General features: G+C 35.2%; 1 protein-coding gene across 16 annotated transcripts in view; it reads left to right on the top strand.

Moving 5' to 3' along the window:
- DMD (dystrophin) overlaps window positions 1-12,405 on the top strand; it is a 2,138,536-nt gene that overhangs the window by 291,527 nt on the left and 1,834,604 nt on the right. For all 16 annotated transcript variants that reach the window (XM_058713880.1, XM_058713888.1, XM_058713887.1 and 13 more), the window contains exon 2: window positions 682-743. In XM_058713880.1, the coding sequence (XP_058569863.1) occupies window positions 682-743 (62 nt within the window). The remainder of the gene's footprint in view (window positions 1-681; window positions 744-12,405) is intronic.

Below are 12,405 nucleotides of genomic sequence, written 5' to 3'. Positions count from 1 at the left end.
TGCCAGGGGCCCATGTTAGAGTGTGGAGGTATTACAAAAGAGGGGAAAATCATTTCTCTATGGACTGGGGATGGGGGTGAGGGTGTAAGAGGAAAAGCACCAGAATAGTTTTTCAGAAGAGATAACAGATAATGGGTTCTTCTGATAATACTAGAGTATTGACTGACCATAGGATAATAAGTAGTATCTGCTTGGGCGCCTGGGTGGCTCAGTAGGTTGGGCGACGGACTCTGTCTCAGGTTGTGATCTCACAGCTCCTGAGTTTGAGCCCTGAATTGGGCTCTTTGCTGACAACTCAGAGCCTGGAGCCTGCTTTAGATTCTGTGTCTCCCTCTCTCTCTGCCCCTAACCCACTCGCATTCTGTCTCTGTCTCTGTCTCTCTCAAAAATAAGTAAACATTAAAAAAAATAGTATCTGCTTTATTCAGATGAGACTACTTTTCTGTAATGCCTTTATATAATTTTGGAATGAGTATAGATTTGACCATATCCATTATTTTTCACATCTCATTTTAGTTTGGATGCCTAATACCAACATCACTTCTGTTTAACTTCATTATCAATGAATTTAATCCCAACTATAAAATAACACTAATGCATAATAACTGAGAGTTATTTTGGTTGTGAAATATCATATTCAGAATTCTTAACTCTTAATCTTTTTAAAATTTTACATTACAGATGAAAGAGAAGATGTTCAAAAGAAAACATTCACAAAATGGATAAATGCACAGTTTTCTAAGGTAAGGATATTTTGTTACTTCTCTTTTAAGATAGAATGTAAGTGATTGAATTTTCAAAATGAACTCTACCTGTGTAAATTTAAATGTCCATATTGTTTTTATCATAGTGTCATTCTGCTTTAGCTGTGCAAATGTGGGAATATTATGTTGACTTTTAATTAAGGAAAAAGCTGCAGAATATATGGTAAAGAGAAATCATTTAATTAGAGAAAATGTGTCTTTGAATCTTAATGATAATGTGAGTTTGTTTAATTACATCAGTCATCGAAGAATCATAACAGCAGTCTTCCGCCAAGTAGTTGGTATATGTCACACATTAGCAGAAGATCTGAGGGACTTTTACTGTCTGGAAGTGATCATTTTTTTGTCCCTTTTGGTCTTTACCGGCTCATGAAAAACTCGTATAACTGCCTTGAATCTGTTTGGCCCTGTCACATAGGGCATGTGTCAAATAATTTAAGATAAGAAGATTCTCCTCTTTTTCTGCAGGCATCAACCCATGCTCTTCATAAAATTTATTTTGCAAATGCAACTTAATTTATAATCCATAGATTGCACAACTCCAGATAGTTATGTGTGAACACAAAGTAAAATGTTCTTACCTTGAAAACTAGCAGTAAGAGTACCATGTAAGGAGGTTTATGTACATTTCGAGGTTAGAAAGACTTGGATTTGTATTTAATAACTCTGAATTTAGGCAAATCTAATGCCTTGTGAATCATTTTTCCATCATGTATATGAATATACATATATATTGTCTACTGAACAAATCAACTCCTAATAATGGAGATAGAAAGGTAATAAAATATGGTCCCCATATTCAAGCTTCAGGAGAAGTAAAATAGCTAATAATGGTTATTTTGCATGTGATAAGGAGGATTAACAGGGTCAAGATAGGTGAAAATTCTGACCACAATGCCTTACGGGCTTAATATATGTGAATCACTCTCTTCATGGTTCTTTTTTTATAATAAGTCTTGGGAATGGATCCAGAACAGTCTACTGGGAGAGGCAATATAAAAAGTGTTCCCATTAGTATTACAAAAAGCTTTCAAGTATCATCCATTGTTAGTGATACTTTGTGGCAGAATTTTTGCCAGGTAATCTTCAGTATTTTAGCAAGAAGTAAAGTTACTGAATTTTAAATATGCAAATTTCATTTACATTTACTTCATTAACAAGTAATAAGTTGTTAATACAGAACTTTACATAATAAACATAAAACAGGAACACGTATTTTAGAAATCTAAACTTTTTTGGAACTAAGTAGGTACAAGTAATAAAAAAAAGTTGTAACGACACTAATGAAGAAGAATAAATGAAAGCTAAACTCAGAAATATGTAGGATAGGAATTCCTAATTCCCATAATATATACCAGATGGATGTATATGGTGTATATATGTGTGTATATATATATGTATATGGATGTTTATTGCTATATCTACTGGTCTCATTAAAATTTTCTAATTTTGGAATTTTGAAACAGGCAATGGATAAAAGTTTTCGAACAAATATACAGACAAATCAGAATCATAAAGAGATTTTTTGAAATAATAAATGTGACATAATACTATGAACCTTTGAATTAAACCAATGAGTTGTTTTAATAAGGTGTGTAAATATAACCAAGACAAACACTGTGAATTCTCATTCCCACAGATCTACCTAGATCATTACTCTCTATACATTGGTATTTCAGGTATCATTTACCACAACTAACATTCTACTATACAAACCATAGCTTGATATGCTGCCTTCTATAAATACTTTGTTGGCACTGCCTTAGAGCAATTTTTCCCTACCCTTATGAGGGCCTATATTTTAAAGGCTGTGAAATAATTTCATGTATGAGTGCATTGAGTGTTTTGTCAAAAGTATCCCCACCTCCAAATTCAACTTCTGCTTATTCCATTTATTTTCTAAATGTTCTCCCTCAACCTATTACAGTTGGATCAGGAGAGTCACCAAAGTTTCATATTTGGGAAATATACTAGGTATCAGGAATATAATATTTACAAAGACAAAAGGTATTTAGAGATAAAATTTATATATGTGTGTGTTGTATTTTCATTTAGAAAATCTGAAGATACATTTTCCATGTTACCTGATTTTTTCTTGTCAAGACTTCAAGTAATGACTAAGCTTTTGTAGTGAGAATTATGAGAAAGCTAATTGAGTCAGTTTATACCAATTGATGATACCAAAAGATCAACATAACTGAGATATGTCAACTGACACATATTTTTACTACGTGGCGTTCACCAGAATTCCAGGCCTGTATGAGACACAAGATTCGTTTAAATTCAATCTGCAGATCTCATGGAACCTACGCATTTGGGAGATACTGGATAATTACTAAATGGAGTAGCCCTGAGTGGGCTGTACCGGTGAGAGAGTGGTGAGCCCAGTACTCTGGGCTAGAATGAATCTAGAAACCTGTGTGAATAAAGCTCTACTGACTGAGAGACTCTATAGAAAAGATCCTCAAAGAGCAAACCACTCGAGACCGAGAAAATTGGATGCCACTGAATGCAGGAATATATATTTTCTTTGTAACCCCAATGATCTGAACCAGTGCACTAAATAAATATAATAAATGCAATTTTGACAGTAGTACAAAATTTAAGTATGTGCTAAGTTTAAGGAAAGAGGAACAATTCTGACAGAGAACAATGTATTGAAGAAGACTTTAAAAGAGAGAAAAAGCAGTGAAAAATTATTATCTGTCTGTGTGGTAAATTAGACCAGAGAATACACATATAATAATAAAAATGAATACGATAAGTTACAGTGCTTAACAGTGAGGTTCACACACATTCATTTATATAATATTTGTAAAGTATTAAGAGACCACAAAGTAGTTCTCCATTATTTTATGAAGTTACATAAGGGATATTTAAGGGGGGAAATGTGACTAAATAAAGCCTTATGGTGTTGTGTCATTTGAAGCCAAATGTACCTGTGTAGTAAATCCAACTAAGTTTTCACTTTTCCAGTACCATTTTAAAATAAACTCTATCTCTTCTTCAAAAGAAGTCATCTATTAACTTTCAATTCCAAAAATTTCTACTAGAATATGATTTATCACATCTATTCTATAAAGATAAGCAAACATTATAAATCTCCACGTAAACACAAAACCATTGCTACGTAAGAGTAATTCAAGGTAAATATTATATTCATGTAATTTGTAGATATTTTACAATCCTGAAAATGTTTACTGTTTACCGCAAATATGATTCACACAGTAGGAATCGCACAGGTTCATTCACACAAACTTATTTAAGGAAAGTACACTTGAAATTATCACCCAAAATAGTTTTGTCATAAAACTTGTTTGATGTTTGTGTTAGAGAAAAAGCAGTCTTTGCTGGGAAATATTTACTACTAAATCAACTGAAAGATTTAAACTACCTCCCAGTGAGTTGTATGATGGTTTTGATCCTACATTGGATTTAGTGATTATCTTTATTTCTATCCTCCAACTGCACTTTTCTGTCTGATTCTTCCCAAAGTAGTAGACGTCTTGATATTTTATTTAAATTAAGTAGAAATGTGTAATTAGCTTTGTCTGTGAACTTCCCAATGGCCTATGCTATGATGACACATTTATATCTTCATTGCCACAGCATATATATATCTATACCTAAAAAGCCAGATTTTACCCTCTGGGGATAATGATAATACAAGATATAATTAACTGGTATAACATACATTTCCCCCCAAATTTATCATTATTTATCTCCTAGCCAACATGATAAGCATGATGTCATGCAGATTAACGCTAAAATTGTGAATCAGTCAAGTAGGCTTCTTTACACAGCTCTCTATCATGAGACTTAGGAAAAATTTCACTGTGTTGAATTTATTTCAGAAAGAAAGGTAAACATAGAATAAAAAAATGCTTTGAGTCTTATTTCCCTTATATGTCCATGTCCGCTTTCTAAGAAAACATATTAAAAGAGCTTCGTAAATACTAAAACATAAACAAAGAATATTGCCATTTTTGTTACTGTGTAGTATATTTTCTGAATTGAAGGATCATATATTTATGCAATTTTCCTGGATGGTTGCTCACTTCTTTCTTGAACACAATTTTGGCTACTTTCCTTGGACAGAACGGGGAGAGTACATTTATTTATGTTTTTTTATCCTACTACACTCCGTATGCCAATCCATGACCTCAACACACATACGCACATGAACATACATAGACTCACACTCAGTAAGCATTTTATATGTTTAAAAAGAATCAGTTTCATTACACAAAAAGAAACATAATGAGACATAGAAGCAAAACTTTGTTTTTCTGAAATAGATAGCAATATGTATACGTTTACTCTGTGTCAGTTCAAAACTGATATACAGCTAACAAATTTATATACAACTCCTACTCAAGGGGCCTGATATAACATAGGTGATAGAATAGAGGTATTGTATTCTAGAAGGATCACCATAGAAATAAACTCGCCACTCTGTCCCTGGCTTCCTGTTTGTCCCTACTATTTGGTATCTGAAAGAATTAGTTTACTAAATAAAATGAAGGGCAGTGAACTGTATCTCTGGATCATGATAAGCAGCTATTCGAGAGGAAAATTTTCCTTTACCCTGAAATGTTCTTTTGGCTGGTCTAAGAATTAAACTGATGTGAGACAGTTTAACAGGAGAAAACAACAACAACAACAAAGGTAAATTACATGCACACTTAAGACCAATGGTAACATGGAGATCCCCAAAAAAACGACCAAGGCCTGCAGCTTTTATACATTTTAGACAAAGGAGCTGACAGAATAAAGAAACCTATGTTTGGAAGCTTCGATTGATAAGGAATTTTAAATAGAATTTGTGCTGGGGTAGCAAATTAGTAAAAGTGACAAGGTTTATTTACATAGCCTCTGGTTTATATAGTTTCTTTAGCCCTTAATTCCCTGTCTCTGATGGTAAGAACGTCTCTTTACCTCCTGGCACAGAGAAGATAACTTGTACGTGAGACATTTATTTCCTGCTTTGAGAGGGACAAAGGAAAGTCAGAGTGTTCTTCTTGCCCTCTTTCTTAAGTAATTTTAATTCAAAGTAATAATATGCCACCATGGCATGTCTTAGGGAGACCTTCCCTGAGCCCTAACACAGCGCATACAATGCTTTGATAACACTTGAATTATTTGGTACAGTTGTTTGGGTGAGATGAATATAGGTACAGGAAACTATAGACCTCCTCATTTCTGAAATTGTGCAGATTAGAAACTTTGTTCCTGTATATCCTATTAATTACACTATTCAATAATATCTTTATGGTTGTTCTAGTGATATCATGAGATAAGTATTCACTGTGAGTGTAGGCAGCTTGCTTGAGGTAAATGGAAGCTGGAACCCAAGAAACTGGACTCTGAAATCCATGGTATTTTCCATATCTGTGAATGTTGTGACAATTATTCCATCTACCAAGTGCTCTGCTTTTCTTGGGACTCATCTCAGAATTGATAAGTTTGAGGACATTGAAAACTTGAGTGTAGAAGGTGTTTAATGCTTGCAATACCAAGAGATGCTTTATAATCTACCTTCAAAAGTCTAGTAACCCCATAACTCAACTGTTGTTGAGGAGATTTGTAATTGATTATTTCCAAATGATTTCTGATATATTAAATGTGAATACTAGCACTTGCTGAGTTTGGGTAAGTGAAGTAATCTAGTTATCAATATAAATATCTATGTTGTGAGTATTTTTATTTATTAATATGAATTTTTATTTCCACTGATCACAAATTATTGTGTATAAGAGAGAATTTAAATATTTATTTAAAATAATCTTAGGAGAAATATGAAATATTGCTTTACTGGCATTGTGGACTCTTAACATCTACACTAGATGTTAAGATGACTTCTAGAATGATGTGTCTGTGTTTGTAATTGAGATAATTATGCTAATGGTCTAATCCACTGAGAACCATTCCCTTAAATGTTTTCTTGAATCTAATCTTTGCAAAGTACCCAAGTAAGAAAGAACATCATTCAGTTAGTGAAAGGAAAATTGGATTGTGATAGGTCTCAATATTTTTAATGAAAGACAAATAATTTATTGTTTATTTTGTAGGTCTGTCTTAGAAAGATGTTCTTTATTAACACACTGTTTCTGAGTTCTTAATAATTCTAGATAGTTTTAGAAGGTACACATGTTTTGCTCTTTAAGCTACTATGGTCTAAAATGTCTTATAAGAAAATTGGAATTGTTGATTGCTATACCCTTATAGTATAGAGTGGTTTCAGTGGCAGGCATATTTAGCTGGAAAATGTAAATATTTACCAATTAGCATGATTGTTCCTAGGGAAGAAAATTTCTGTAGCTGATAGGCAAATGCATTAGTTTTCTGATTTATTTTGTCTTAGGGCCCGGTATAACATTCTAGCAAGACAGCATATATTGAATTTCGTCATTTGTTTTCATTTTGAGAAAAATAGTTGGCACTCTGGTACCATCCCACCAGAGATAGATGGTTGCTAAAGTCACCTTTCAAGATTCAACAAATACCTATTGATATTTGTAGCAGACATATTATATACTGTAAAAAGCACAAGATACCTTATTTTTTTCTTTTCTAAAAGATTATTTTCTGAGGGAAGAAACAATTATGTATACAACTAATTAAAATAAGATATTTCCTTTAATTTATTACAAGTGTCATGGGGAGAGAAGAAAGAATGACTGCTTAGAGAGGATGACAGCTTTTCGTTGAGAGGTGACATTTAATCTGAGGTTGTCCACACAAAGACAGTTTAAAGGGAGGTGAAGTCATCAAGAATTGCATGTGGAAATACAGAACAATTGGGGCACCTGCATGGCTCGGTCAGTTGAGCATCTGACTTCAGCTCAGGTCATGATCTCACAGTTTGTGAGTTCAAGCCCCACATCAGGCTCTCTGCTGGCAGCAAAGATCTGGCTTTGGATCCTCTGTCCCCTTCTGTCTCTGCCCTCCCCCACTCATACTGCCCTCCCCCACTCACACTGCCCTCCCCCACTCACACTCTCTTTCTCAAAAATAATAATAAAAAAAAAATTTTAAAACCTGTAGCATAAGGCTGCCTTAACAACAACAGAAAAACACGGAATAATTGAAGAAGCTTGGCCTATCAAGTGGTGCGTGGCCAAGGAGATCTGTGTGAGCAGAAAATGGAGGATGTGAGAGAACACAAAGCCATTCCTGAATAATTGCATTGTTGTTGGGGCCAGTTGGTCCAACAGTGAGACATTGGTTTAATCATATTAATATTCTCCTTCTGATTGAAAAATGCTAAAACAATAGGCAATGATAGAGCAATTAGACTGCCCTGCTACTACCAATCCTTTCTGCAAAATTGAGTATGAAGCCTACATTTTACACTTAGGGAATAGTCATGTGAATCTAAAATGAAAATGCAAGTGGGTTACATTTTTTTTTTTGTAGAGTTGTTTGATATCACACATACTCATTACCACACTGCATCAGAATTACCTAGAGAGCTTGCTAAAACAGATTACTGGGGTCATTGCTAGAGTTTCTGATTCCATAGGTCTAGCAAGAGAGGCCAAGAACTTGGAGGTTCCCAGGTAGAACTTGTTCCTATTATTAAAATTTTCTACAGCTCTTATGTCAGGTAGTGAGTAAATATTTTGTATATACTGTCTATGCATTAAGTTGTCCTTCATAAAAAAATCATTTATATTTAAGGAAACATGTTTTGACAGAAATATACACAAAGCCTACATTCATTAACTTATTTATTGAGCCCCTATTACAGGTCATGTGCTCTAGATGTTTGAACATGGCAGTGGAGAGAACAAAAATCCCTTTAATCATTGAGCCCTATGATTAAGATGAGTGAAACTAAACAAGGAAACATTTAACAAATTATATGACATTCTCTGTATTTTTTGTCATTTTGTTTTCTTTTTCTGAAACTAGAATAGAGAATTTCAAATAGTGATGGATGCTAAGAGGAATGTTAAAGTAGGGTAAGGAAAGAATAAGGTGGGTTGCTATTTCGTATAGTGGCTCCTAAGAAGACCTATATATAAAAAGACATATAAGAAACGTGATGGAAGAAAAACAATTCCAGGTGGAAAGAAGAACATGTGCAAAGGTCCTGAGGACAGATTGTGTGTTCAAAGGACAACACGGTGCTTGATTTAGAGTGATTGGGGATGAGTACTATGAATTACAGGTGAAATGGTATTGAGGGGACAAATTAGGTAGAACCTGTTGACCATTGTAAAGGTTTTGACTTCCCATGGTAGATTAGGAGCTGAGCGTTTCAAGCAGTGGCTGGAAGCAATGTAAATTATAATGTAAGATATAAAGGTAGAATTTGAGAAGTAAGCTAAAGATTAGTGTAATAATCCAAGTTGGGTGTGTATATGGGACCAGAACTAGGTTGGTAACCATGGACCTGGAGGGAAATGGTCATAGTTTGGAAAGTACATATAATGGGATTTATAGACGGCGGACTAGAAGATGTGGAGATAGAGAGAGGGGAGATAAATAGTTTTTCAAAAAAAATTGGTTTAAAAGTTTTAGCCTGAATATAAAGAAGGGTAGAATGACTAGTTACTGGAGTAAGAAAGACTGTTGAAGGGGAGAGTTTAGTAGGAAAGTATAGGTAAAATTCTCATGTGAAATCATTGAAAATAATTTTCATTTTAGTATATTTTCATGGAATGAGTATTTATTTTCAGCTCCTTAAATTAACCTTAAGGTCAAAAATTAAAAAAGCTATCTCAATCTTAAGACAAAAACTATAAGATACAGAGTACCTCTATCACTGTGTGTGTGTGTGTGTATGCGCATACTGCACATGTTTGTGTTCGAAATGTGCATGTAAATCTAATACATTTGCGTTGGAATTAACTTGATCTTTGTGTCTCCCATGTTCTATGTTGGATAGCCAGAAATCAATGGAGTCAGGCTTGATTTACCAATAGTTTCCTTCCTTCCTTCCTTCCTTCCTTCCTTCCTTCCTTCCTTCCTTCCTTCCTTCCTGTGTAGGACCTATGTCAAATGCCTTATAATTATTGTTTACATATGTTTTACATGTACTAAATGAGATCCTTGAGGGTCTGAAATTTGACTCAGTCATCGTTGCGTACTCAGCCCTGAGTATATTTCTTCCTGATGTACAATGATATTCAGTAAATATTTACTGAATGAATGGAAATAAGGAAGGAAGACAGGGAGAGAGGAGTTGAAACTGAAGTTGGTCATACTGGCCATTAACTCAGTCCTTTCTTCTGTCAACACTTTCTCTTTTTTGTTCTTTCATGTCTTAAAATACCATCTCTGTCCAGGGCCTAATCCTGGGCTTGATCCTTAGGATGCATGCAGGAACTGATTTTTGAGTATACAACTTCCAAATACACATTTGTAACACTGAGCTCAAAACCCACATTTCCAAGTGCTTCCGGAACCTATCCATCAAGCAATGGGAAAGTCCTGGTAGGAAGCCAAGATAATATAAACGAAGAAAACTTATTTGGATGGAAACAACAAGGATTGGTTAATGATTCGTAAAGGGGAGCCAGGAATGAATCTGATGGATGCAAGATAATATCTTGGGACACTAAGCAGATATAGATACTCTAAATTGGGATAGGAACTCAGGAAGAAAGGAGAAAGAGGTATATTTGGGGGCTATTGACCACTTTGCTATTAGATATTCAAATATTTGGTCTAATGTGGTAGGAGGCATTCAGGAAATAAGTATAAGGCCTGAGTTTTAATTCTAAGTTCACCACTTAGTGTAAACTTAAGTAAATTACTAAACATCCATAAGCCTCAACTTCCCCATCAAATATTTATTTAAAATATTAAAAGGTGAGCTAGAAGATACTATAGATCAGACATATTCATTTACAAAACTAAAAACAAGAAACAAATTTAACAAGAAACTTTCAAAACCTGTATTTAAAACTCTTCCTAAAGATTCTAAAGAAAATTCAAAGGGAAAGGCCTACCTTGTCCCTAGAGAGCATGATTTAACATCATAAATATGTCTGTTTCTTTAAGTTAATGTTTAAGTTAAATGACATTGCAATGTAAGTAACTTTTTCCTTTGGAGTTAGACAAGCTGGCTTTAAAGGTCATATACAGGGCACCTGGGTGGCTTAGTCAGCTAAGCGTCCAACTCTGGATTTTGGCCCAGGGCATGATCTCACAGTTTGTGAGTTCAAGCCCCACATGGGGCTCCGTGTTGTGACATTGCAGACTGGCTTGTGGTTCTCTCTCCCCGCCTCTCTCTCTGCCCCTTCAGCACTCTCTCTCTCTCTCTCTCTCTCTGTCAAAATAAATAAATAAACTTAAAATAATAATAATAATAAATAAAGTTTATATAGAAAAATAAGCAAGCAAAAAAAAAAAAAAAAAAAAAGAAAAAGAAAAAAAACCCTGAGAGTACTAGTGAAGGGATAGCAGACTCAAAGAAGACATATAAAATTATAATGTAAAATTTTGGGGTAAAAAATCTGTAATATTAAATTTGAATTGAAAATTTTATTAAAAACTCATAACTTCTTTAAATGTATTTTCTTTTTTTTTTTTTTAATGTTTATTTATTTTTGAGACAGAGAGAGACAGAGCATGAACGGGGGAGGGTCAGAGAGAGAGGGAAACACAGAATCTGAAACAGGCTCCAGGCTCTGAGCTGTCAGCACAGAGCCCGACGTGGGGCTTGAACTCATGGACCGTGATATCATGACCTGAGCCGAAGTCGGACACTTAACCCACTGAGCCACCCAGGCGCTCCTAAATGTATTTTCTAAAAATGGATTTCCTGTCAACTGGGAAGGCCTAGTAACAATGGATACACCTTAGCTGTAATGATTCTAACACTCTGTTCCAACCTGAATGTGTGTGTATATTGGGGACGGGGAGTGATCTCTCCACACCAACAGCAATTCTGGGACATCATCTGGGTTTCCTATATTCCACCTCACTGCTGACACTCTTCTACCCAGAAATAGTGTCAGATTCCACAGGTTAAAGATCCAGTTCTACAAGACTGCCCCCACCCAACTTCAGAATTAGTCACCAAGTCCTGGTTGTCACCTGTACTTCTGATCCACTGGCTGTAGATTAGAGATTTCAAAGACTCCCTCCCTAGGTTACATTAATTATCGAGAGCTGCTCATAGAACCCAGAGAAACATTTTACTTACTACATTACCAGTCTATTAGAAAAGGATATAACTCAGGATCATCCAGATGGAAAAGCTGCACAGGGCAACGCCTGGGAAAAGCGTGCTGAGCGTCCAGGGTCTCTGAGTGCACCACTCTCCCTACATCTCCCATGGTTACCACCCTGGAGGTGTTCCAAACCCCACCCTTTTGTGTTTTTATGGAAGCCTTGTTACCTAGGTATGATTGATTAAATCACAGGTCATTGATAACTGATTCACCTTCTAGCCCCTCTCCCCTCCCCAGTAGGGGTGGGAGGGAGGGATTGGGCAGGACTTTGAATTCCAAACCTCTGATCAGAAAGTTGATTCCCCTGGTAACAGCTCACTTCCTAGATTGCCCAAAGGCTTTCCAAAAGTTGCCTCGTTAACATAACAAAAGACAGCTCTTTGTTCTTATCACTTAGGATATTCCTAGGGTTTTAGGAGTTCTCTGCCTGAAAGTAGGACAAAGGACAAGTG

Source organism: Neofelis nebulosa, chromosome X, assembly GCF_028018385.1.
Source record: "Neofelis nebulosa isolate mNeoNeb1 chromosome X, mNeoNeb1.pri, whole genome shotgun sequence".
NCBI classification, from domain to species: Eukaryota; Metazoa; Chordata; class Mammalia; order Carnivora; family Felidae; genus Neofelis; species Neofelis nebulosa.
This window is presented reverse-complemented; position numbering and strand designations above follow the sequence as displayed.